The sequence below is a fragment of the Corvus hawaiiensis genome, chromosome 11 (genome assembly GCF_020740725.1).
Source record: "Corvus hawaiiensis isolate bCorHaw1 chromosome 11, bCorHaw1.pri.cur, whole genome shotgun sequence".
Taxonomy (NCBI): domain Eukaryota; kingdom Metazoa; phylum Chordata; class Aves; order Passeriformes; family Corvidae; genus Corvus; species Corvus hawaiiensis.
Window position 1 is genome coordinate 4,567,339 of NC_063223.1, and position 26,654 is coordinate 4,593,992.

General features: G+C 45.2%; 2 protein-coding genes across 3 annotated transcripts; one reads left to right on the plus strand and one right to left on the minus strand.

The window, feature by feature from the left end:
* Nucleotides 1-2,527: 2,527 nt before the first annotated feature.
* TRNT1 (tRNA nucleotidyl transferase 1) lies at nucleotides 2,528-7,383 on the minus strand. The gene is made up of 7 exons (XM_048316137.1): nucleotides 7,135-7,383; nucleotides 6,146-6,339; nucleotides 5,488-5,626; nucleotides 5,145-5,271; nucleotides 4,774-4,967; nucleotides 4,355-4,605; nucleotides 2,528-3,662 (listed from the first exon to the last, which is right to left on the minus strand). The coding sequence occupies exons 1-7, from the start codon at nucleotides 7,271-7,273 to the stop codon at nucleotides 3,414-3,416; spliced, it is 1,293 nt and encodes a 430-aa protein (XP_048172094.1). The 5' UTR covers nucleotides 7,274-7,383; the 3' UTR covers nucleotides 2,528-3,413.
* A 1,442-nt stretch (nucleotides 7,384-8,825) lies between these two features.
* IL5RA (interleukin 5 receptor subunit alpha) lies at nucleotides 8,826-25,185 on the plus strand. Of its 2 annotated transcripts, XM_048315397.1 has the most exons (11): nucleotides 8,826-8,913; nucleotides 11,247-11,380; nucleotides 12,503-12,648; nucleotides 12,936-13,074; nucleotides 13,821-13,953; nucleotides 14,029-14,219; nucleotides 15,194-15,339; nucleotides 15,765-15,903; nucleotides 17,408-17,504; nucleotides 22,975-23,056; nucleotides 24,894-25,185. In XM_048315397.1, exons 2-11 carry the CDS (start codon nucleotides 11,314-11,316, stop codon nucleotides 24,984-24,986), a joined length of 1,233 nt encoding a protein of 410 aa, XP_048171354.1. In that variant the 5' UTR covers nucleotides 8,826-8,913; nucleotides 11,247-11,313; the 3' UTR covers nucleotides 24,987-25,185. The 2 variants fall into 2 exon arrangements, with proteins under 2 accessions (XP_048171354.1, XP_048171356.1); XM_048315399.1 differs by lacking the exons at nucleotides 22,975-23,056; nucleotides 24,894-25,185 and adding an exon at nucleotides 19,956-20,167.
* Nucleotides 25,186-26,654: the final 1,469 nt, after the last annotated feature.

Here is a 26,654-nt window from a genome sequence, read left to right on the forward strand (position 1 = left end):
ATATATATATGTATACACACACCCCTATATAATATATATATGTAATAAATAAAATATACAGTATATATACTATATATTATATATAATTAGATATAATCGATATTATAGTATATAACAATATCTTATGTATAGTAATAATATATAATTTAATATTATTATATATAATAATAAACATAATAATTATAGTATAGATAATAATATTTAATGTATAATAGATAAGATACAATATATCATGTATTATATGAGAGATACTTGTATATTATATATAGTCCATATTTATTTTTATATATTATCTAATAATAATATATAAATATATATTTATAATATAGAAAATATTTCATTTATAAAAATATAATTATATTTTTATTTGTATATGTATATTTATTTCTGTATTTGTATATTTATTGTTTATTATGATCTATTATATATATTTGTATTTATTATTATATATTCTAGCTAAACACGTTATACATGTATTTATTTTATATACATATATATATATATTTTTTTTTTTTTTAATACATATATTTTGTGTGTATAGAGGAAATAATTCCAGCTGCCAGGCACGGGTTGTAAGGCAGTGCCCCAGGAGGGCTGCTCAGGAAGGAGGGATGTGCAGGGCAGGAGGGACTCTCAGCCAGGGAGGATGCTCAGCCAGGGCAGCTCCTGCCCTCCCTGCACGCTCCAGGGCACTCGTGGTTCCCATTTCCCCTCCCCTCTTTGCTGAGCCCCAGGCTTTATGGGCTCTGTGGCCCGGCCCTCACCCCTCAGGAGGCTCCCAGGACATTGGGGCCTGTTCATCATTTTCACAGCTCGTTGCATCTCCAGGCAAGGGTTTGAAAAGCCCCGGTTAATGCTCGGCACCAGCTGCAGGGAAGAGCTTTGGCCATGGCTTTGCCCTCCATGGGCCGTTCCCTTTGGGGTGGGGGGACACCCCAACCCTGCTCTGGGGCTCTGCACCCCCTCCTGCTGCTCTGGGAATGGGAACTCCCTTCACCCCCAGGAATAAGGGTTTGTTTCACTGCTCTCTGGCAACTTTGGGCTGTGTCCCTCTGAGGACAAGGGGGTCAATAGGAAATGGTGGTGGCCAACTCATTTTTTGGTGTTGCAGTGGGAAGCTGGAACAGTCACCAACCTACAAGGCCCTGTGGGTTTGCTGATGTGTAACTTTAATTAAAACACATGGTGAATGTCATTTAATTAGTCAAGTAAGCTGTTGGAGAACTTTACCTGACCATGGGTGTATGGAACTGCTTCATCTCTTCTCTCCTCATTTGCTATTTAAATAGTCCATACTCTATAAAGAAGTGTTTATTTAAACCCATCATTTCTCCAGATCTCAAACTGGCACCACTTGCTTAAAATATTGACAGAAATTTTTTTATTTCATGCCTTTCATTTTCCTAGGGGTTAATTTCTGAGGAAGATGAACAGAGATGCTCAATACACCAATGGGAAACCTCAAGCATGAGCTGATCCTTAAAGGAGGTGTTGGAACACAGGTGCTCCCTACACTGAATTCCCAGCAGGACTGTTCATTAGGGTGCTCGTGGAATAACCTGGTTTTGCCATTTTTCTTGAGCCCTGGAGATTTGTAGCAGGACCTTGTGTTATCAGTGAGGGATGGAGGAAACAGGGGCTTCCCCCTGCTTTTAGTGACCAGCTTGGCCAAATAATCTCCAATTAAACCCATCAATAATAATTAAGCTGGCTTTGAAATGACTGATGTAATAGTGCACTCTATAGCACCTGTAACTCTCTACACTGTGTAGTAAAAAATTCTTATTAAAGTCTTTTCAGTCTAATCATTCTCAGCATCCATTTAAATAAATCATTCCTTGCTGTTCATATGGAGGATCTGGGTTGTCATCCTTAATTCTGGGGGATAACGTTGTACAAACGTTCCCTGACCCCTGAACAGTCCTTCAGACATAAACCAGTGATTAAATCTGGGACCAGGATCAGATCCAGGCACACCAGCCTCTCTGAGGGCTGGGAAACAGCTGGAAATTGGAGCTCATCACTCATGGGAAGATCTCCCTGCTAACCTTTGTCCAAAGTATCCATTTGGTCCATGCCAAGATAATAAATTTCAAGCTTTTGTCCTTAAAAATCCTCTCTCCAAGGGCAATACTGGGTAAAGTTAAGTGTTAATACTTTACCACCTCCACAGCCATTGCCCCAACGCTTGCAGTTTGGTGAAATGTTCTTCAAAGGACTCTACCTGAATTTTGTCACTCTCCCTCCCAAGATTGCAGTAGTTCCATAAATTGCACAAAGGAGGCTTCAATTTAATTACCTCATTAAGCACCATCCTGCTCTTGTGAGATCTGCCTTACTGACAAACAGCACTTCCTCTCTTCCCTTGCTGTCTCCCACAAATTCCCAAGCACCTTCAGGATAATTTATTTAAAGGACCAGACGTCCCAGGAAAATCAAAGGCAGCTGGGAAGTTGTGTGAAAGCCCAAAATGCTGATTTTTTTTCAGCACTGCTCCGGTGTTGCCATCTAGTGTTGCAAAATGATATCCGAGGAAAAGGAAATCCAAAGGAGTTTATTCGTTACCACGGTTCTGCAGGAAAACTTCAACCTGCAAGAAGATTTATACACACAAGAGCTGCTCTCAGAGGTTTTTTAACAGCACACCAAAAACCCCAGGGACAGGAAGACATTCATAAAGACCAGCCACGAATAGCACTGCTCCAAATCCCCACAGTCCCTGGACAAGGAGCTGCATCTCCCCTTGTTAATGTAATTAACATTAATAGCCTGCCTCACACCTGAATTTGAAAATACACTGTAGAACCTTCACCAGCTTGCATGGATTTAATTACTCAGTGATAAGTTATTGAAAAACTACTCAAAGTTCATGATACTCAGCCAAGTCCTCCTTTCAACCTAAAACTGATTCTGGAACTCTGGAAAATAAAAATCCTTCTAGAAAAGAGCCTGGTTTTCCATGGCGAGGCTGTTTGGGAACTGCTGGAGTGAGAATTTCCATCTGTTATCCAGCTTTAAGTACAAAAGGAGTTAAGGTAGAGTCCATTATTTCCAAACATTCTCCTAGGCACATAGAAAACCCTCCATGATTTTATCTATACAACCAACCATTTTTGCGGGGTTTTTCTTGGATATAGAAAGAATGAGGAAAATCTTGCTGTCACCTCTCGTGCCCTAAGTCACGATAAAATAAGTAAATATTTATCACTAAAGACAGCAAAAAGAGGTTGAGAGTGTAGAATTTGGCAAACAATGTTTTACATTGTTACAAAAACAAACCCTCTCCTTGCAGAAGTCAGGAATTACTAATGAAAATGTTAATTGTGACAGATGCTCAAGTGGCTGAGAGGCTCAGTTCCCTGGGAGCTCATTTCCACTCCATCAGGGCACAAACTGTTCTGTCATTATTCACTTTACAACTTCTTCAGGCAGCTCAGCAGTTCCTCCTTATCCATGTGGTACCCACTCTTCTTCCACTCCTCCCTCAGCTGCTGCAGTGCTGTCCCAATCTCCTTTCCCGAGGACACCCCCATCTTCCGCAGATCGTGGCCACTGACAGGGAAAGAGGGCACAGTCCACTCCTGCATTTCTTTCAAAAGCTGCTCTTCTCCTTGGTACTTCAGGAGCTCCAAGATCTTGGAATTGGTGTTAGCTTCCCTAGACTAGGAGAAAAAAGGAAAAAAAAATCCAGGGCTCGCTATGAAACAGCAGAAAGAGCTCCAAGTGTGCTCAGCATTGTGCTATTCCCATTACTCCTTTAGGAGTAGGCAAGAGCTATTGGATGCAAGGATCTCTCCTGCCTCACAGGTTTTTAAACTGAGTCTTGGAGGCTCTGGGAGATCCTTGGAGGCTCCCTGAATTCCAGGCAAGAGCTGTAACCCTTATCCATCAGCTTTCCTGTGGGAGACAGGCCTGGCCACAGTCTCACGTGCTGCTCTGAAAGTGCAGAATTCACCTGGAAATGTGAATTAACTTCGCTGTGGAAGAACATCACAGGTTGCCTAAGGAACAGTGGGCTTTGGCAAGAACACCAGGAATTGCACTGATTTTCCATACACAATTCAAAGCTCAATTTCACACCAAAAAAAGCCGAATTCCCCTGAGGTCCAGTTCCTGTTTCCTATTTCAACAGGACAGCACAGCAAACTGCCAGTCCCAGGTAAGATCACACAAAACTGATGATGGAATGTGACATTTTTCAACCTGACTGACTTTTAAATCAGTCCAAAAATTGCTACAGAGCACAGGGTGCTCAGAGTTGCTAAGATACAGTAGGTTTGGATTTTATAAATGTCTTAAAAATTCATTCAGTTCACCGTGAAGCCCCAAATAAAGCAATCTGAACTACACTTACATCCATTAGGAAGTCCTGGTATGGTCTAAGTGGTTCTGGCCCCGGGGCTTTGGTTAACTCCTGCCTGTGCTTCACCAAGAAAAGGCCAAGGTTTTTTTCTTCCTTGGAGATTTTCAGCCTCAGGTCCAGGTTTGTGACATCATCTTTCCCCTTGAACAAGGACGTCAGGGCAGTCATGGGTTTTGGAGACAGATTTTGGATGTTTTTAGTGACTCTGGCAAATTCCTCTAAATTCCCATCAAGTGGTAGCCCTAAAAACCCACAGAAAGTGCAAACAAGTGCTAATAAGAAATGTGGATGTTAACACAGGAAAAAAAAAAATCTAATTTCTGTGTAACCCCAAGTTTGATCTCATTTTGCCACAAAATTCTGTCTGTGTAAGACACAGGAATAGGAAATCAATCTTCATTTCACTTTACCTATGTACTGGGCAATATCCAGCTCATACATAAGTTGAACCAAATGACTGACATGGTTTCCAAGAAGAATTTTTTTCAGTTCCACCCAAATCCTTTCTCCTGATATTCCAGCCAAGCCTTTGGCATTTTCTCTAATTGCCTGCAGTGTATTAGGTTCATGATCTCCAGGTTTCTCTGCGATTCTTCCATAAAATCTGCCAAATAAAACCCCTGGACGTTAGATTAGAACAACTGCTCCACTTACAATCATAGTATCATTTAGGTGGGCAAGGAAATATGACAACTACAACTCTTTTTACATCACTGGTATCTTTTTGCATGTTTCTGAAGCCTTCTACAGTTCATTTATCAAGGAAAGGCACAACTATTACCTGAAGTATCTCAGGATTCGTAAATAATCTTCTTGGATTCTCTCAGCTGCCTTCCCCACAAATCTGATTTTCTTGCTTTTCAAGTCTTCATAGCCATTAAAGAAATCATACAGTGTCCCATCCAAACCTAGAAAAAAATGAAAAAATAGAAGAATATGAATTTACAAATGTGGCCGACACAATGAAACACTCTCATTTGGAAATCTGGAGGAGAAGTTGTGTGATTTGACCTGGTCTGTCAGATCATCTTACATATTTCTAAAGACCTTTGACACAGAGACAGAATTCACTGGCAAAACTCAAACTTCACTGTTTCATCTCCATAATCATTTTTCAAATTTACCTAAAAACATGGAGTTGACAGTGAGATCCCTCCTCTCAGCATCCTTGTGCCAGTCAGTGGTGAACTCCACCTCTGCGTGCCGTCCATCGGTGACAACATCTATTCGGAGAGTGGTAATTTCAAAATTCTGTTCATGGAGCTGCAAATCCCACAGACAGCGTTACTTCAGCACAACCATGAAATGAAATGTGAAAGCTGCTCTCGTTTTTTCAGCCCTGTGTTTGTAAACAGTGGGGGGACACACGCACAGCAGCGTGTGCCATGTTTGCATACAGCGTTGACAATCCAGAGAGATGAACTTCTGAAAATAATCTTTACATTATTTATTTTCTACAGAGCCTGCAGAAATCTTCCTGCAGGAGACGGATTAAGAGCAAGGTAGAGGAAACAGAATTTGAGAGGAAATCAGGAGCAGGAAACATGAGGATCCTGTGTGGGCAGCCTACATTATCTTTTCTGGTGATGACACAGCAGCATTATAATATGATAATTACTTCAATTCTACAATGAACAATCAAAAAAATCACTCCATGCTGTAAAGCAAGGTCTCATTTAAACCTCTGTTGTAGTAGTTTAACAAAGAAGGAGCAAATTTTCTACTGGCCATGCTGCACATCCCCAGACAGGTAGAAAAGATCCAAACGAATCATAAACCAACCCTGGCAGTGATGGTTCCGTGTTTTTCTCCTTTGTTATTGATCAGACGAACCCCCGCTGCTGTGAACATTTCCTTCATCTCTGCTGGTGTAGCTGTGGTGGCAAAATCGATGTCTTGTGGTGTCACTCCACTCAGTAAATCCCTCACGGCCCCTCCTGCTATTCTCAGCTCATAGTTCTTCTTCTCAAACAGTTCTGGGAAGGGAAGGTAAGCCAAAAAGCAATAAACCCATGGCACAATCAGCCATAGCCTGCCTTCTCACAAAATTAAGATCACAGATGTAGGAATACACACTCAAATATGCAGGGAGCAGCAAATACCTCACAGCTTCATGCAAAATGCACTAATTCGTGGCACAGCTGAGCACCCACAGGTGTTTTCCCTGTCATTCTGATTTATTTTTCTGAAGCTTTTCTGATAACCTAAATATTGGCAGGTCACTAACTGGTCCTGGGGACTCTGGGCTGGGGATCATTTTGAACAGTCAGGGTTCTGACAAGGGAAAAGTATTCAGATTATTTATGGCAGAGCACAGTGAGTCATGAACCCAAAGTTCTCCAAGAACAGCAGAGCACCAATCGGCCGACACAGGGGAAAACGAGCTCCGACACGTGCCTGGAGACAGCCTGAGGGTGCTCGGCCTGGAGAAACAGAAAAATGCTCGGGAGGGACTTTTCACCAGGGCCTGGAGTGACAGGACAAGGGGGAACAGCCTTAAAATGAGGGAGGGCAGGTTTAGATTAAATACCGGGAATAAATTCTTCCCTGTGAGGGTGGTAAGGGCCTGGGATGGAGTTCCCAGAGAAGCTGTGGCTGCTCCATCCGAAGGCCAGGCTGGACATTGGGGCTCGGAGCAGCCTGGGACAGCGGGAGGTGTCCCTGCCCATAGCAGGAGAGGGCACTGGATGGGCTTTAAGGTCCCTCCCACCCCAAACCACCCCGGGGCTGTGCTCAGGGACATTTTCCGGGCCTCCCCAGCCCGCACTCACCGGCCACGCTGCGCAGGCCCGGCGTGAAGAGCGCCTGGAACTGCGGCGCCTGCAGCCTCATGGTGCCGCCCCCGCCGTGCCGCCGCCGCAGCAGCCGCAGCCCGGCCCTGCGGGGCACAACCAAGAGCTCAGCCCACATCAGCGGGGCACGGCCGCTGCCGCCGCCCCTCCTTCCCTCACCTACCTCCCCACCCAGCCACCCAGCCACCCAGCCAGCCGCGGGGCTGCGGGCACAGCCCCCGGATCGGCGGCGCCGGGCGATGAGCTCAGAGCCGCGCCGGGCTCCGGGAGGCGGCTCCGCCCAGGGGCCGGGCCGGGCCCGCTCCGCCCCGCGCCCAGCCGGGAGGATTTATGAAAAAAACTCAATAGAAACCGTAAAAGATTTACCGTGTCTTCGTCTGGGTTTAGAGAAAAAGAGTTACAACGGGAAAGCGAGTCATAGCAGGGGAAAAAAATACGTGGTTTGGTAATGGCAAAATAACTGGCCCCGGTGAGAAGAAAATCGGTGGCATTTAAATGTTTGAATCGTAGAATCACAAAGGCATCATTTTGGAAGAGCTCTCCAAGATCATCAAGTCCAGCTGCTCCCCAGCACTGCCAGGCTCACCACCAAACCCTGTCCCCGAGTTCCACATCCACACGGCTTTAAATCGCCCCAGGGCTGGGGACTCGGCCGCTGCCCTCTTCAGCCTGTGACCCAAACCCCCATCCTGTTCTGCGGAGCAGATAACTTACCAGTGATAATTGATTATTTACAGCTGTTAATGTACAGTTGATAGTGTCTAAATGCAGTTGGGATCTTGCCCACATTAAATTACACCCATTTTCACCAATTTGGCAGGAGCTTTCTTAATTCTAGCCTAAGCGCCAAAGCACTCGCCCCTCCAAGCCTGTGTCACCTGCACATTAATAACTTGGATTCCAGGTTGTTAATGAGGGTGAGGCATTAGCCTTCTTCTCATCCTTCCTATAACTCCATCACATATGGCCCCACTTTCTGCAGGGTCTTCCCTGGGCCCTTGGGTTGGATTCTGCTGCCTGTCCTGTTTGTGCGCCTGTGTTACCATCATAGAATCATGGAATGGGTTGGGCTGGAAGGAGCCTTAAAGATCATCTTGTTCCAACCGCCTGCCATGGGCAGGGACACCTTCCATGCGCCCCGTCCAACCTTGAACACTTTCAGGGATGGGGCATCCACAGCTTCTCTGGGAATGGAGAAGTTATCTGACCTTATGGTGCACAGCTCAAAGCTTTCAGCACGACGTTAGGAAGCTGCTTTTGCTCTGGTACTGGTACCTTCCCAAAATGCTACTGGTGTCTGCATGGCTGTATGGCCAGAGCTTCAGACAAGATGGCATAAAAAAACCTGGACAAAACACGCACAGTTTCCCAGCAATGTTCGGGTTTGATTTTCTAGGGGAAGAACAAATTGGGATATCAGCAGTGTTACTGCGGGTTCTTTGGAGTCAGTCAGCATATTCCTGCTCTTGAAAAGTCATGAGAGAACTGTCAAGACCACTGTATGTAACTAACCCTCAATAAATAAAATAAGCCCGTTTCTGGGCTGAATCGTGCTTTTATGGAGCCTTCCACACTGTGGTTAAACCCACAGTTCCCTTTTTCAAGCGTGCTTATCTCGCTTGTCCTCTGCCATCACTTCTGAGGTACCAATCCCGTTGGTACTCGAAATAAGCAGTTATAAAAGAAACCCACAGGGACAGCACCCAGAGGATGGGGAACAAACGGAGCCAACTCTTCACAGGAGTTTGAGATCCACAGGTAACCTCCTGGGGTGTCTGGTGTGCTTTGGGTGTGCCTTGTGCTTGCTTTGAAGACTGCAGAGGTCCTGCTTTTCAAAGTCAGTTTACACTGGGAAAAACATCTGGAGTCTGCTGCTTCTTGGTTGCTTGTGAGGTATTGGGACCCATCAGCTGTAAGGGAGAAAATTGCTACCTTTTGGAGGCTGGTTCCTATGCTTTGGATTTCTACTGTCCTTCTAAAAGGACAAAGGGAATATCCCCTTTACCCTCTGCTTATTGCTTTCTACCTATATAACCAGAGCATAATATAATCAAAACTTTTATTTGTCCTGAAAACTTACTATATCCATTTTTGTGAGGAGCATAATCCTCAATAATCCTAGAAGTCTTTCTAGTGACCATCTTTACTTGCATACACTTATTTTGATTCTCTTTTCAGCATTTCTCCCATGAAACAGGGTATTACAGACTGCAATTTGTTCTTAGAGGCTGTGGTCTTACACAGCTGCAGAAATACAGCTTCTAAAAGCTGTGCTTTCAATCTTAGTCTGGCAGCAAGAAAAAGAAAAATAGCATTTTGGGAAACAAAGCAAGAAAAAATAAGCTGAAAAGAACAGGATAATAATTTAAGACTCATCTGCATTACACTAACATTTTATATCCAGTTTCAGTTCAGTAATGTGCTGCTCAGAAAACGTAAGATCTAATACATGCAAGCTTTTAGGCAGCAAAAAAAAGAAGATCTTTAGGATCTTTCTGAAAGTATGGGGAAAAGAAGAATCAGAACCCTTAATGTTTTGTGGACAAATTAAAAAATAAAAATCCACAGGTAGCAAAACCCACTTGAAATAAATGCAAGGGAGAGTCAGCTGTTGTAGTTATGGTAATGCCTGAAACCAACACACTGACATGATTCAAGTAGATGTGAGTCCTAAGCACTTGCAAAACATGAGGCTTTTTGAAGATATTTTTATTAAATAATGTACTGAAGTCATTGCTTTCTTAAAAAAAACCCAAGAGTGAGTGCTCTTAGCAATGAAACTAATGAAGCTTCTTTCCCAAAGTTGGTTTTTATTTTCAAGGATGCGAGGATAATGAATTTTTACTTCTAACTAGAGAAAAAAGTTATTAGAGTATTTAATAGTCTCATCAGGTAAATGAAAGGATGTTTCTTGAAGCAGGAAGGAAAGCCTGATGCCAGTAATTTGTGCAGGCATAAATGTGTGCTGTAAATGAAATTTCTCCCATTGTCTGTGATTTGCTCCATTTTGGAAGAAGCAAAATGCCTGGCCAAGATGTCTTTCCATAACCCAATGTACATAAAATCAAACCCTGGCTCCCCAGGAGTAATCCATTAGCAAACTCCCCAGTTTCAGCTGGCCTCATGCACATTTGGGCTGTCAGGAAAGCAGAGAGGCACAAAATGTGAATATAGATAATGAGGGGACTTGGACATTAAAAACAGACTCTGCTGTAGATGATGTGTCATTTTAATGAACTCAGCACTCAGACTGCATTTTGAAAAATAGTTACTGTACAGCAGAATTATTCCAACTGTGATCAGTGGGAGTGCTTCCAGTCCCTGGGTTATTCCTGCTCATTACCATTGGAAAATATTATGTTTTCCATGTGAGCAATTGCTGTAGTGCCCCAGGGAGGTGGTGAGATTGGGCCGGGAGGGTGCATTTCTCTTCTGTAAGAACATTTTGGAAAGCTGCTGTTCTGGATGCCCATATTTATATTAGCTTATACATGAATGATTATACAGAGATTTTTTTTCTCCCAGTAATTCATGAAACAATCCATAGGAAAATGCTGGGTTTAAGCATTAAAAATAGTTGTTCATTTAAATTAGAAACAAACAAAGCAGTTTCTCTTACACCCAGTAATTAAGGGTGGAGAATTAGCCTTGAGGTGAGCACTGACTGTGTCTTCAGAGAGCTTTATTAGAGCAGTAACTAGAAAGTAAATCCCAGTAAGCAGCTATTTTATATAGAGTGGGAGCTAAAAATATGGTTATGTCTGTTCTTGGAGGCAATGGGACTCTCCCCAAAGCCAATGTACATGAACCTGACTCACCTTCCATGGAGAAATGCTCTAGTTCTGTGGATGCTCTGAACATCCCCACATGGAGGTTTGAAACCAGCAACTTTTCAGAGAGGGCTGGCAAAGGGAGCAAGATGAAATGTGCTCGGTGGTACCTGTATTGAATTTAGCTCCCACAAGAAGCATTTTCCTGCAAGAAAAGAAGAGTCTATCCCTGCAAGGCAGCAGTTTCCCTCCTTTGATCACGGGGTTAGATCATGATCCGTGCTTTGTGTGCTTCACCCTTCGGATTGTGTTCATTTTTAGCTCCTGTAAGATGGTCACAAGACACGTGTGCTGATGCCTGGCTGTGCCCATCCACCATCCAAAGACGATGGCCAATGGGATGCAAGTTTTCCTGCTCCTCCTTTGGACAGCAAACACACCTCAGGGTGCAGGAGGTGAGGAGTTCCCAGCTCCAGGGCCCCACTGTGTGTTGGGCACTGTTCTACATGTGGATAAGCACTCCCTGGCATGCTATGAGCCCGGGACCAGGGATGACCATTGCTGTCCTCCTTCCTGGGACAGCTCTACGCTCTCCCAGACAGATTGTTCCCAGTTGGTGCCTTGTTTGCTTTGGCAGGGAAGAGCCTCGAGTCATGGAGACACAATGGGTGTTGGGGTTTTCTGAGCCTTGCTGGGGCAGTTTTCCTACTGCAATGTGTGTGCTTGAAAATTGAACTCCTGGGCATCAAAGGTTGGAATCACAGGAGAAGAGAACTGGGGGCTGATCATGCAATCCCAGAACGGTCTGGGTTGGAAGGGACCTTACAGCCCATCCAGTTCCACCCCGTGCCATGGGCAGGGACACCTTCCACCAGACCAGGGTGCTCAGAGCCACATCCGACCTGGCCTTGGACACTCCAAGGGGTGCTGATGTCCCTCAGCTGCCTTGGATTTGGCAGATAAGGGCAGGCAGGCTCTGAAGAACTGGAGGGGAGCAGATTGATTATTTCACTGCCCTGCTGTTTATATGCTAACATTTCCCCCAGCATGAGATCCTCCTCATTTCCATGGGAGCTCCAGGAATCCTTCTTGCCCTGTCATTTTAAATTATCGTTCCCATCCTTCTGTGTTTTCTTCCATTTGCGCTTAATTCCCCTCTTCATCATTTTGGTTCTGTTCTCACATGCAACCTCTGATGTGGGGGAGAATTGTTCATGCAGTTGATCACTCCATCAGCCCCATTTCTTACGTGTCTGTGTGACAATGAGGACCAAGATGAAAACTCTGAACCTAATTAATAACCCAAATGTAATATATCATAGCAATTTTCAAGTTGAAGCTGTTGTAAAAATTTCATTTTTTAAGCTAAGTGTTAATAAATTCTTATTTGATGGGGTTTTGGTTATTTAAAGACTTTTTTTTTCAAATATTAGAAACATTTTATAAGGAGCTGTTGAGAGAATGTAGTATTGAAATGAAATGATTTGCTTGTATTCCTCACTGCTTGCAAACAGGTATTGATCTAAAGAATTCTCTGGATTGGGTATTCATGGATATTTCTGTTTTCTCCCTTCCAGTTCAGGTTTTCCCACCTGTTAACTTCACCCTCACAGTCTCTGCATTAGCACAAGTGCTGATACACTGGAAACCAAACCCTGCTCAAGAACAAAACAACTCCACCATTAGATATGATGTGAAAATCCTGAGCCCAGTGCCTGAAGAGGTAAGATAAAAAACAAATCAAGGATCCTAAGAAGGCGAAATCCTGGCTGTTCTCTTTTATCTAAGCACACACTTTGAGCACTGCAGAGATTCCCTCTCAGCTCTGCTGGGACAAGCCTTGGGAATTGCAGTTTTCATCCTGAGGGGATGATGGATCCTGGCTTTGAGTACTGGCTCCCCATTCAGCTCAGCTCACTGAACTTGCCCCAATGTCTGGCTCCGTCTTTGCAGGTCCCTTATTTTGGCTCCCATCCCCTGTGGTGTTTATTTGATATTTTTTATCTCAAGTATGACACCAGGAGGACTCACAGTGTCCGAACAGTGGCGCTTCACAACGGCTTCTCCGCATGTGTCCGGACCCTGCTCCTCCAGGAGGACCTTCAGATGGGCAGTGACTGGGTGAAGGGAAACCTCCCACCTCTGCCAGGTAAGAAAAACCCAGAGAAGGGCTGGATTTTGTGTTCTGGAATAAAAGGAATAAAAGACTATGGAATGAAAGGGAATATCAGCCATGATTGTCTATCATCTTTCATCCACACAAATAATTTACTTTCCTTCATTAGTTCTGTGCCTTTTTCTTTTTTGGCAAACAGATAACAGTTCTCTTTTTCGTGACTTCACTAAGAGAAAAATTCACATATTTTCTTCGTAGAAACCATCCCCCTAACAGCAGCTGAATTCCTTTGAATTTTTTCTACTTTTCAGTTACTTTCCTGGCTACATCCTGGTCTGTGGGCTAAGCATTAAAAGGTGACACGTGTAGTGCTTTAAAATAAAAATATAGCATTTTCTGCTCTACCTGCTACAAAAGGATTTACTCCAGGCCTTTCTCTACTGCAGTGGAGCCTGGAGTACAATCTGGAGGTGCAAAATGTCAATAACACCTATAAAATTCTCTAACAATGCCTTGCTAAGGCTCAGTTAACCCTTTGTGGTGCACCTGAGCATATTGTTGCCTTGTGACACATGGCATACACGGTGTTGTGTGGCACAGCTTTGCTTACTCTGTTTGGGAATCTCCAGCCTTCCCTAACCCCCAGACCTGGGTGATAAGGGAGAGAATGGGCTGCAACAGACTCAGCTCTAACGGAATCAAAGGGGTTTAGCAGCAGGAACTTGTTAGGATTTCTGCAGTGAGGTTTCTCTCTGCTCTGTCATTCCTTGCCTCTCCAGGTGCTGCAGAGACCTCTGTCACTAACTTGTCCTGTGTCACTCACATCACCCTTCCTGGCAATGTCTCTCTCCATTGCACTTGGCTCCCTGGCCAAGGGGCACCAGAAGACACCGAGTACTTTCTGTTTTACAGGTTGGTGTTTTCTCCTTTTCCAGCCAGCAGTGAATTTCTTTAAGAGCACCCTGTCTCACCAGTGTTTTAATTTAGGTATGGGGCACACACTGAGGAGTGTCACACTTACATCAAGGACAAGTGGAGCAGGAATACTGAGTGCAGATTTTCAAGTACTCAGATTAAACCTGGGGAGATTGACAACCTCATTGTCATACACATTAATGGCTCCAGCAAACGTGCTGCAATCAAGCCTTTTCAGCAGTTATTTAACCAAAATGCCATCGGTGAGTAGGAATACATTAAAAGAAAAAATCAAAAAATGTCTCGCAGGATTGTCAAAAGATTTGTGAGGAAATTCTGCTGGATTAAGTGGTTCTTGATGCAGGTGAAAGGATGTGTTGATTTTGCATAGTCATCTTAAGGAAATTGGAAGAGATAACTGGATTGTTTTAAATAAATCTGATTTTAATCATCTATTTCAAATTATAGAATGGCAAAACTAAAAGGTAGAAAAGGAAATTAGTTACTCTGTTTGTTGGCCAAAGCATTATTCCCAGTATTAATTTTCAGTTGATTTCGTCAATATAGCTTAAAACACAGTTTTTATTACCCTTTATTTTGCAGCCTTTCTTTAAAAGGAATAAGACACGTGGTGTTCAAGCTAACTGTGTCCTGTTTAGGAAGGCATGAGAGTATGGAATGAAAGGGAATATCAGCCATGATTGTCTATCATCTTTCATCCACACAAATAATTTACTTTCCTTCATTAGTTCCGTGCCTTTTTCTTTTTTGGCAAACAGATAACAGTTCTCTTTTTCGTGACTTCACTAAGAGAAAAATTCACATATTTTCTTCGTAGAAACCATCCCCCTAACAGCAGCTGAATTCCTTTGAATTTTTCTACTTTTCAGTTACTTTCCTGGTTACATCTGCATTTTTTTTCCCCTGGAAATGAAGTTTTTCTAACTGTTCTATCATTAATTTAATATTTTTGTGGAAATCAATTTAATAGGTTCCTTTTCCCCCCAGTAATATAGTTTTCCAAAACTTTAAAGTGGATTTTCCAAACTGTTTTCCCATAACTATTACCAGCAATATAGTTATTCCTCCTAAATCCTTATCTTTCCAGTCCAAAATGGGAAATAAATTCAATAATTATAGGTCCTACATGGAAACATTATCAGGTTATAAAATGCTCCAGTTTTTAGTATTTAAACCAGTCTATAAATAACTCACCAGTACAGTTTTCTTGTCGTAGAGAAAGTGAATATTCCCAGAAATATCAGCATATCCCTGGAGCAAAATGATCTCCTGGCCACGTGGGAGAAGCCAATTTCTCCTTTCCATGAGGAATGTTTTGAATATGAATTTTATCTCATCAACCTGAAGTCAGGTAACAAGCAGGTAATTGCTCCTCCAGCATCCAAGATTATCCAGCATTCCTGCCCTCTACAGCTGGAATTTACCTTCCTCTCTTCCTCAATGTCTTTTATATCTGCAACAAGCCATCCCCAAGGAACTTGGGAAAGCAGGACAAAATCGGATTCATTCCGTTCATGCATCTGGGTGCAGAACAGTTTTTACCATCTTGAAAATCCTGCAGTAAGACTCTGGAGGAAGAATGGGAAAATGAGGCATTGTTCAGGAATTTTCCCTGGAATATTGGTGTGTTAGGGGAAGTTACAGCTATAAAAATGGAGATCTTACCTCCAAAGCAAGGTCACTCACAGTTAATAAAAACAATAGAAAGATAAACATGGCTCAAGTTTGTTCTCTGAATGGTTGAGTCTTCATTAATCTCTAACAGCACAATATTGTTTTCCTAACAGATACTGAAAATCTCCTACAACAGCTTCCGACTGCGGATTGATGTCAGCAGCAGGTATTCCATAAGGATAAGGGCCAACCACAACCACATCTGTCGTTCCAGAGGGTTGTGGAGTGACTGGAGTGAAGTCGTTTTTGTTGGTAAGAATCCCCATTATTCCATTGCTGGGGAGCAAATGCTGCCTAGTCAGGAGCGTGTGCAGCATCCCGGAATTTTAATGGGAAACAGGAAAATAGGGATTCGAAGGAAAAACTTGGCTCGTTAATGCCAAGGGGATTTAAATCTGCTCTATTAAAAATTTTAAAACTACTTTAAAGGAGGATTGGTTTTACACAGTGCTTTGTGAATTTGTTCCGAGATTTTTAAATTTAAACTCAAGGCTTTAAACTCAAGGCCTTTTCTTCCATCACTTCAGCTTTTACAGGTGTTTCCCTGCCATCACTGTGATGTTCATGCTGGAAATGAGTATGAGAAACCATGCCAGCCATTACTTTACTGAAATTGTCTCACCCCTTAAATGCTGAGGGAAAAAAGAGCAGGATTTTAGCATCTTTTTAGCATCCCCACTGCTGAGGAACAAATGCTGCCTAATCAGGAGCGTGTGCAGCATCACAGAATTTTAATAGGAAACAGGAAAATAGGGATTTGAAGGAAAAACCTGACTTGTTAATGCTGAGGGGATTTAAATCTGTCCCATTAAAAATAAAAAAAGGAGGATTGGTTTTACACAGTGCTTTGTGAATGTTTCCAGAGCTTGCTTTAAACTCAAGGCCTTTCCTTGCATCCCTTCAGCTTTTACAGGTGTTTCCTTGCCATCACGGTGATGCTCATGCTGGAAGTTAACATGACAGACCATGTCAGCCATTACTTTACTGAAATTACCTCACCCCTTAAGTGCTGAGGGAAAAAAGAGCAGGATTTTAGCATCTTTGGATTTTGCCCCACTGTTTTGTATTTCCTGCTTGCTGAACAAGTTGTTCTGGAAAGAACAGTTCCTTTATCACAGCCCGTTATCAGCTGTTTGTTCTTAGACATCCTCCTTGCTCTTATCTTTGCAGTTTCTTAACTTCCTTGTTTGCACTTAAAAAATACTCCTTGCACTCTCCTGTTTACTACATTTCTCCTCTTGTATCAGGAATTCAAATCTTCAGTGTTTTGCCTCCTTTCTCCAACACACCCCCTTGGCCTCCCCACCTGGCACACACAGCAAACATGGAAAATTCATTCTGATGGCAAAAAAAAAGTTGGTCTTCCCTAAAAATTTACTTAAATCACAACAATATGCAAGGACAGCACTTAATTCAGTTTTTTTCATGGAAAGGAGTTTTTAGGGGCTTGTTGCAGTTCATTGGCACAATACAGGTGCCTGCCCAGGCCACTTTCTCAGCCACTTGTTCTCTCCTTCACATCAAAATAAAAGAAAATTATTGTTGAGATCAGAAATTCTGCGCCATGGAAACTCTTCTTGAAGCTCTGCATTTCATTTCTTATTCTAGGTACCAAGTCTTCAACGTTTGCATGTTAATTTGTGATCTGAATACAACCACATTAAACAGCTGCTGAAATATTTAAAAAGAATGTGTTTCGAATAATCTGCACTGAATGAATAGATTTAATTTCTTTTTTTCTTCCCTTGAAATTCAGGGAAAAATAAACTGGATAATTCCATAGCCTGGATTCTCACTCTGCTTTGTGTGTCCACGTCCTGCACATTCCTGCTTGTTGCTATAATATGCAAAATGTAAGTATCAGCATATTCTTTTTATTACAGTATAACTCAGGACCAGGTATTCAACAAGGGGGGTGATGTCACAAGCTTCACTTAATTCTGAGAAAAAGCTGAGTTTGCCTAAATATACAAAGCACAAATAATCAGCCTCATTATTTATCAATAATAACATTCAGCAGAACTGGTGGAGTAAGAGAGTTATTAATTTAATCTTATACAGCAAACCCATACACTGAGTGAGGTGAATTTGTTAAAATTTGTTAAAAATCTACTTGTCCTTATCTCATTTCTTCACTAATTGCCCCTGATTGGGTCAGTGGTTTCCCCAGGAGTCTTCATTTATCCCTGCTGAAAGCTGCTCAGAGCATCCCTCATGGCCAAAATATCCAGACCCCTGGTGTTTGCTTTGAGTATTTGAAATATTGAATTCATTTTTAATTATGCAGAGGCTCTGGATGCCATATAGTAAAGGCAAATGCCAAACTCCCCAAATGTGCAGTGAGGAAGCCCAGTTACCCTTTGGATTTGTGTCTGTGACAGTAAAATCAGGAGTGATGAATTAAAGAATCCATGTAATTGGAAGCTTCTCCCCTGAAATGTGCAGCAAGCAGCAATTATCAGTCCACAATAAACACAGCTCCCACTAATGGAAGTGCTAATTCCTTATTAATTTCTTTAGTGCCTCTTTATTTATTGGTCATCCCAATGCATCCTTGGCTGTTTTCCTCTCCATGCTGGGTTTCCTTTATCTGATAAATGTCTTGTCTACAGGAGTGTTACAAGAGGATAGCTGGTATTAGCTCTGCCTGTGTAACCTGCTCTTAGGGCAGATGAATTAGCAGAGCACTGCTCAGGAAGGAGTCCTGGTAGGAACAGGACAGTGAAGTCCCCAGGGAGTTTGTTCATGTCATGTCTCACACACTTGTCCCCAGCTATGCAGCCTTGATGTATTGCTGAAAATCCCCAAACTGCTTTTACTTACCTGATTCTTTTATGGATTGATCTGGAGCTGGGGATCCCCTGCTCCAGCATCATCTCCTCTCTCTTTGGGACAGCAGAACCAACACCAGTTAGCAGCAGTCACACAGCTCCACGTTTTCCTGTGGAGTTCTGCAAGCATCTGGATTTTACAGTTACCCCCTTGGAGATCCTGGAACAGATACAGGGGGAGAAATAAATCCAGGGAAAGAATTCTACTCAACCTGGAGATGCTGTACTAATGCATTTTATGATTTTAACCCAAATTTCAGGGAGCTTTCCAGGTTCAGCTGCTTGCTGCTACCTTGGTTGCTTCCAGGAGTTTCTCTCCAGTATAAAATTCCCCAACACCCAAAGGCTCATTACTTTCTCTCTTGGCCAACGTGATGAAAATTTTACCTCCCTGCTGCACTGAATTTCATGGAGCTGCTCACCTCATTCCACCCTTCCCTGCTGCTCCTTGCTCCTTCTCCTTCTCTAATCCCCAGCCTGCCCTGGGAGGACGGGGAAGTGTAAGAAGATGAAACACAGTCTTGTACCTGCCGATATTAAAAAAAGAAAAATCGAGCAGGTTCCCTAGATCACAGTTTCATTAGTACTCTCTGTTTTTACTGCTCTTGAAAATTCATGAAGTGCGCTCTGCAATTCAAGCCACGGAATCATTTCAAATTTCATGCGATTTGCAGCCATTATAAGGAATTTCATTACAGCAAAGGGGACTATAAATTTTTCTGTGTACTTCAGGCATCAGGGATAAAGACCACCATTTGGGAGGAGTGCTGCAAGGCAAAGGAGCCCTCTGGGACTCTTTGGGCAGGCTTTTCCCTTCACTTACTTGCAGAGGCTGATGGGGTTACAGTGCTGATAAAAACCACAATTGAATGTTTTCCTGGTTTGCCCTCTGTCTTTAGCAGTGAGCAGCTTCTCTACTTCCCTAGGAATAACATTTTCTCCTGGAGGGGAGCCCACAGGAAGATGGAGTCAGTAATTTGCTCCAATTAGCTGGTGTGAGGGCTTTCAGTGCCCTCGACACTCCAAAATCAGTGTGGCCATCCAGGTGCCCCCCTCTTGTGCACCCCTCACCAGTCCACAACCGCAGTCACCAGCCAGCTTTGGAAAAACTCCATGGGGAATCTCAGGGGAGGCACTCTGACATAGAGTTAAAACAAATACTTCCTCAATCTCATCTCAGTGCTTAGAAGAGGGAAAAGAAGAACTTGTTCTCCTGCTTGTTTCTCTTTGTTAATCTCGGGCCTTTTCATGTCACAGCCTGTGGGAAGAGTGCAAATTTCAGAAAGACACAGCACAAAAACTGGGGGCCCTGAAACGCTGATTTAAGGCACGAGGGTCCCGTGGGGTGTGTCCAAGGCCTGAAGGTCCAAGTAGTGATAATGGAAAGGGCTATGCCTTAACCTGTGTAGAGACAGAGCTACCTGGGATGCTTTCTGTGACAAGATCTTTAATCACCTAACTCTGACTTTTCAGTAACCTCCAAAAAAGAACAGAACCATTCTGAGGGCACCACCCCACCAACACCTCCCTGCAAAGATCTGAGGGGCAAAGCAGCCCCCATGGACACAATTGTGCTTCTGCCTCATTTCTTGTGGCCATTTGTGCACCCCTCCTTAAGTGTTTCCCTTCCAGAAGTCACGTGTAACTTATACTCTTTGCTGATTCAATAAATAATTTTGATATGGCTCCATCAAAATCTTTTATTGGCAAACAGCATAACGAGGAACATGCCAATTCCAAAGGGACCAAATCTTGTTGGGTGCTTTGCACAGCAGTGGCATAAATCAGAGCTGAAATGAGCTGCAGGTGGAATGGCGTGGCCTTTTGAAAAGTTTGGGGGACTTGGTGAAGTGTAGGAGCTGTGAAGACAACAGTCCAAAGCTACCCTGGGTAAGGGCACAAAGGCCTGACCCTTAGGAGGAGAGCTGGGAAGAAGGGAGGTGATGGAGATGATGTCAGGTGCTGCAATAACAATATTGGCACTCATCCTGCCCCACTCCTGAGTTCCAGCAGCAGCCACTTTCCTGTCCCACCGCAGCCTGGCTGGTCCTTTGCAGCCAACAGTGGCTCGGCTGTGTCCAGCATTTGAACAAAAGAAGTGCAAATGTTTTCCCCAAAACACCCAACACCCTGTACAATTCCCTCACAAAGCCTCATCCCATGCAGCAATGGGGGACATCCCACAGCTCGTGTCTGTGGTGTGAGCAGTGGTGTGGCCCTTCCCTTCACCTGATAATTAGTGAAGCATCAATGTCACCTTCAAGGCAGCAGCAGCAGCAGCTCAGCCAGGAAGGTTTAGCTCCAAGGTGATAGACAGAAAATATTATTCCTCTTCACCAGGAGAATAATAACAGGATAAAGGGAAACTCGACAGAACTCAGAAAGCTTTTGGAAGAAGAATAGTCCTAAGAACATAAGCACTGAACTAAGCAGACATCAGCCAGGGGGATTGTCATGAAATAAATGGGGCAAAGGAGCAGATCTGCCCTTGGTCCCGGCTGCCCCACACCTTGGCCATGTCTCTGCTTCATCCAGAACAGGCCCTGGATCCCAATTTTGCGCTGAACAGTCTTCACTCAGGCCAAGTTCCCATGAAAACCTGCCCCTTTGGGACATGGTGCTATCCAGGGATGGAGACAGTGAGAGCGTTTTGGCACCTGGAATGTGAGGTCTGAGCTCTGGGATGGATCAAAGGCAAGGGAAAGTTCCCTCTGCAGCACCTGCTATCACAAAAATCCCAGTGCCTGTGAGCCCAGCCAGGCCAGGCCATGTCAGGCAGGGAAGGGGGGTCCCAGAGGGTGTTAGCAGGATGAGTTATTACAGCACTAAGCAGAACCATTTACTGTCAGCTGTCCCCGGTGCCTTCCCCTGCCCGCTGCCGGCTCCCTTGGCACACAATTATTTGTGGCTGCTCTCTGCCACGAGGCTCTGGCAGTTTATGGCCAGCAACCAAAGCCTGAGCACCAGGCAGCTTGTCTGGGCTGTCCAAACGAGGTACATGACAGCAGAGCCGCTGGGAAGAGCATGAGCGTGAGCAGACAGATCAGGGCAATTCATTTCTGTCCCAGTGTGAAAAACGAGATCCACTCTCCTGTGAGAATTTAAAAAGTTTAATATAACGACAATAAGAGACACAGAAAATAAAGCAAAGAGGTAATGGCCGGGTGCCTTGGCGCTCTGCCAAGAGCACACCTGATGCTCGAGGTTAGTCCTTTTTCTACCATTTTTACTGTCTGTTCTTTACGCATATTCAAACTATTCCTGGAGCTGTTTTGCATGGCCACTCCCTGGTCCCGCCTTTTTAGAGCATGCATATTCTTCTGCCTTGTGGTTTTATTTCTTTTGATTCTTGGGCCTGGGCTCGCTAGGTAAGAGTCGATGGTAGGGTGGATCTCTTAATTCCCCAGTCAGTCAGGGCTGATTGCAGCTTTGGGCCTCTTTGCCCCCCGGGCAGAGCGGTGATAGCGGCTCCGGACTCTCCTGGCCGCCCGTTCTCCGGGCAGAGCAGCCTTTGGGCCCTTTTGTTCTCTGGACAAAGCGTTGATCAGCAGCTCCTCGGGCCTCATCCTCTGCTCGCTTGGAGATTCTCTTACTTGCTCACACTTGCTAACATTCTTGGAAAAAGAAAGAAAACTACATCCACACAGCAAAAGCATTTCTAACATTATATAATATCTACCTTAATACTTGCGAGAAGCCAATATTACAATATACGTTTATAACACCAGGCAGCCCTAAAAGCCCGGCACTGGGTGGGACCAGCTGTGGCTGCGGGGGAGAGGCCGGGGACAGCCTCAGCCAGCTCCTCCTTGTCACCCACGCGTCCCCAGGGCCCAGAGGTGTCCTGTGAGGAGCGGCCCAGCTGCCCGGCCCCAGTGGGGACCAGTATCCCTGGCTGGGACCCGCTGTGGGCCGGGCTGCTGGCAGAGCAGGAGGGGCAGGAGGTGCCGCAGGCAGAGCCGGCTGCTGCCGGGGCCCGCCATCCCTCAGGGACAGCGGCTCTGTCACATCCCTCAGGGACAGCGGCTCCGTCACATCCCTCAGGGACAGCGGCTCTGTCACATCCCTCAGGGACAGCGGCTCCCTCACATCCCTCAGGGACAGCGGCTCTGTCACATCCCTCAGGGACAGCGGCTCCCTCACATCCCTCAGGGACAGCGGCTCTCTCACATCCCTCAGGGCCGGCGGCTCCCTCACATCCCTCAGGGCCGGCGGCTCTGTCACATCCCTCAGGGCCGGCGGCTCTGTCACATCCCTCAGGGCCGGCGGCTCTGTCACATCCCTCAGGGCCGGCGGCTCTCTCACATCCCTCAGGGACAGCGGCTCCCTCACATCCCTCAGGGACAGCGGCTCCCTCACATCCCTCAGGGACAGCGGCTGTGTCACATCCCTCAGGGACAGCGGCTCCCTCACATCCCTCAGGGACAGCGGCTCCCTCACATCCCTCAGGGACGGTGGCTCCCTCACATCCCTCCACTGCTGTTTCTTACAGAAACCACGTATGGAGCAAACTGTTCCCACCCATCCCAACGCCCAGCAACAAATTCCGAGATCCCTTCCCAGTTGACTACGAGGTAAAATAATATTTTAGTTACTTTTTTCTTTCTTTTTTTTTTTTTTTTTTTTGAAACTAGAAGGAATGCTTGTATTTCTGTGCTGCTTTTTTCCCTGTAAGGCTGGGAGCAAATAGGATCATAGAGTCATTAAATCTGGGAAAGACCTCCAAGACCATTATATCATAGTATCATATCATATCTATCGTCTCCTTTGACTGGATAACGCCATGCCCACTAAACCCATGGAATTCAGCAATTCCTGAGGCTGTTTCTGCCATCCTCGCTGCCGTGGTGGATTCTCACCTCGCTGTGTGGCCGCTTCCTTTGCCCAGGACAGGTCCCAGTCGGTTGCAGCTCTGGATGTGGCTTCATTTGCAGATGTGGTGTCTGGGGAAGGGTTAAAAATGAACAAGAGGATTAACTGCTATTGTTGAGTGCTCTGTTCATATACACTGAATTTCAGCCACACCTGTGGCTCTGCCTTTTGCAGGGAAATGCAGTTTCTCCACAGCCAGGCAGAGAGCTCTGCCTTGGCCGGGACTGGAGGGTGACTCCTGGAGAGCTGATTTTGTTCAGCCTAACAATTCAAAAATGTTTTGCTCCTGCTGTTAAGCTGGATTTAAGCCTTTCTACGTTTGCTGTCACTTCTGATAAATACATTTACCTTACAGATGAGATAAACCCTCATTGTCTGCTCAGGGGAAGGGCTGCTCAGCAACTTGATTTTCATTTGTCCCCTTGGAACAGGGGTTTGGTTTTTTGCATATTGTTCTTACTCCATGGTCTGGTCGAGCAAACAGGCTTAAAAGATTATCATATAATGTTTGTTTTTAATTAAATGGTGTAAAATACCATGACTTGGGACATCACAACTAAGAATATGAGAAATAGCAAATATTAACGCTGCAGCTAGAAAATGTGAGCTTGCAAAGGCAGGCTGACACCCTCAGAAGCAGCTCTGCCTTGTTTGCAGTTGTCTCTTTACCTGAAGTGAGCTGGGCATGGTAGGTGACACCAGCTTCAGGTTTCTGCTGGCACCACAGCCACAAGGTTGGTGGCACTGGCAAGGAGAGGTGAGGACATGACCCAGGTCCCTGCTGAGATCACCAGGGAGAGGGAAGCTGTTTGCTGGGGACATTCAGTTCCTAAATTTGGTGTAAACAGGAGGTGAGGTGACGAAAAGCCCTGCACGGTGCTGGCCCGTGGGAACCTGCTCAACCCTGCTCTGTCACCTGCCACCCTGCAGGGCTTCCCAGCAGCTCAGCTGCTCCTTTCTTCTGCAGCTCACCAGCCCTGCACACTGGTTTGTGCAGCTCTGTCAGGATGTAGCCCCAGAAATGGGGTTTGCTGCCACGTATTCAGAAAAATTCCCGTGCTCATACCATGTTCCCTCACTGAAAGGGCTGCCAGGCCTTGGAAAAGGCTCCCCAGGGAAGTGGTGGAGTCACCCACCCTGGAAGTGTTGAAGAATCAAGTGGATGTGGCCCTTTGTGATGGGATTTAGTGGGTGTGGTGGGGTCTGATTGAGGGTTGGACTTGGTGATCTTGGAGGTCTTTTCCAGAGTTCTGTGATTCTGTGCCCTCCATCTCCTCCTGGTGCTCTTTGTCCTTGGCTACAGAGGCGTGGCAAATGGGAGATTTGGGGGTGCAGGGCTCAGGGGACAGAGGATGAGCAGCTCTGTGAGAGCTTCAGCAGGAGGGTGAAAATCTCCTGTTGAACCCAATGCTTCTGAGCTCCTAAACCATGAAACATTTTGGGTTAATCCCTTCTAAATGCACCAGTTTGAACTCTTAACTCTCCCCCAGCCCAAGCCACCCTCCCAGCTCCCAGCTCAAAGGGGTGTTTGCTTTGCAGAGAGCACGGACCTGCACCAGCTCCACGGAGACTGAGGTGGGCAGCCTGGCTGAAGACCTCTACTGCAGCGTCCTCGATGACTCCGTGTTCTGAGATGCTCCATGTCCCCACAATGTAACCCACCAATGCTGGAGAGGGCTCTGTGTCACCTCTCCTGTGTCCCTGTTCCCACTGGGGAGGAGAACTTGCTTCCATGAGTGCCTTGAGATGTTACCAAACAAAAAGTGCCAGCTCAAGCAGGATTTAAGTACATGGCACAAGGGCTGTGTAGAAAAAAAAAGCTTGGAAAAGAGCTAATGGATTCTTTTTTTCTGGGTGGCAGCTTAATCTTTTGGATATGTGTTTTACCTTACTCTGACAACTGGAGATGTGAACTGGGTTTGGCATGGTCCTGTGGATGCAGCAAGGTGGTCCTGGGAGTGACCAAGGGGGGTCAAACACTGGGAAAAGAAGAAAAAAGTTGTGAAGCACCCAATGCTGTCACCCCCCAGTGCCGTCACCCTCAGCTCTGTCATCCCCAGTGCTGCACAGCAAGGCCATCATGAGAGCAGGGACACTCACCTGGCCTTTGCTGATTACACTTTGTAAAGACACTGTGAATTTCCACCTGAAAAGCATCCATGGAAGTGCAATTCCTGGGTCAAGGCAGGTGTGACTGTGCAGCCAGACCATCCTGTGTGGGGACTGTGCAGGGCCAGTGTCCTCTGCAATGCTCAAAGGCACTTAAAGCTTGCTTTGTAAGTGAACAGCACCAATTTGGGATGAAGAGAAACACCTGGGATCAGCTCAGCTGGTCAGAGCATGGTGCTGATCACACTGAGGCTGTGGTTTGGTCTCTGTAGTGACCATTGGACTCGATCCTTGTGGGTCCTGTCCAACTCAGAATATTCTGTGATTCTGTGATCTGTCTCAGGACTTTATAAACCCCCAAAACTTCTGGATTTTTTAGGCTATTTAAGACAAAAGTCAGCTTGCTCATGCACCTGATGTGCAATTAGAGCCTGACTGCTCCTGTGAGCAAAGCTAACCCTGTGTCTGCTCCTGCTGTCCCCTCAGGTACCACAGTTCAGTAGGAAACAGAGCTTCACCTGTGTCCTCACCCTCCTGAGTGTGGGAATCCTGTTGGGATGGGTGGGATCTCCGGCCCAGGGGGCTGCTCCCCAGGAACCTTGGCACTGGGCAGGCATGGGACACTCACAGGTGGCTCCTTTCCCATCCAAGGCTCCTTTGCTGGCTCTGACATGGCTGGCAGCATCTACAAGAGGTCAACAAGGGATTGTTTGTGCTTCCTGGCACGGGAGATTAAAGCTTAAGTGGGGGAAGAAAGAAAAAAGAAGAGAAAAATGGCACAAACAGATAAACTTCCTCAAATGCACCAAGAAAACAAACCAGCCTGGGAACAGAGTTTGCAAATGGGAAGTCAATAAGGAAATGTGCCAAGGACTTCCTGCTGCTCTTAAGACTCTGAGCTGAACGAGCTGGGCTCCTCCTGGGTGTGAACTCCAGTAGTTCTGAAAATCCAAGCCCAGTATTGCCGCCTGTTTTCCTTTGCTCTCTGTTGTTCCATGTTAAATGACCTGGGTTTGAGACCCAGTTTCTAATTTATTTCCCTGTGTTCTGTGATGCACTGAGGGAGTTCTCAAATAAACCTCAGGCTTTGCCCTCCCTGGCTGTGGCCCTTGAAGTTCTGGTCTTGCAGAATTCCTTCTAATTCCAAGAAATCTGCTGTCCATGGAGCTGGGTTAAACATGTTAACAAAGA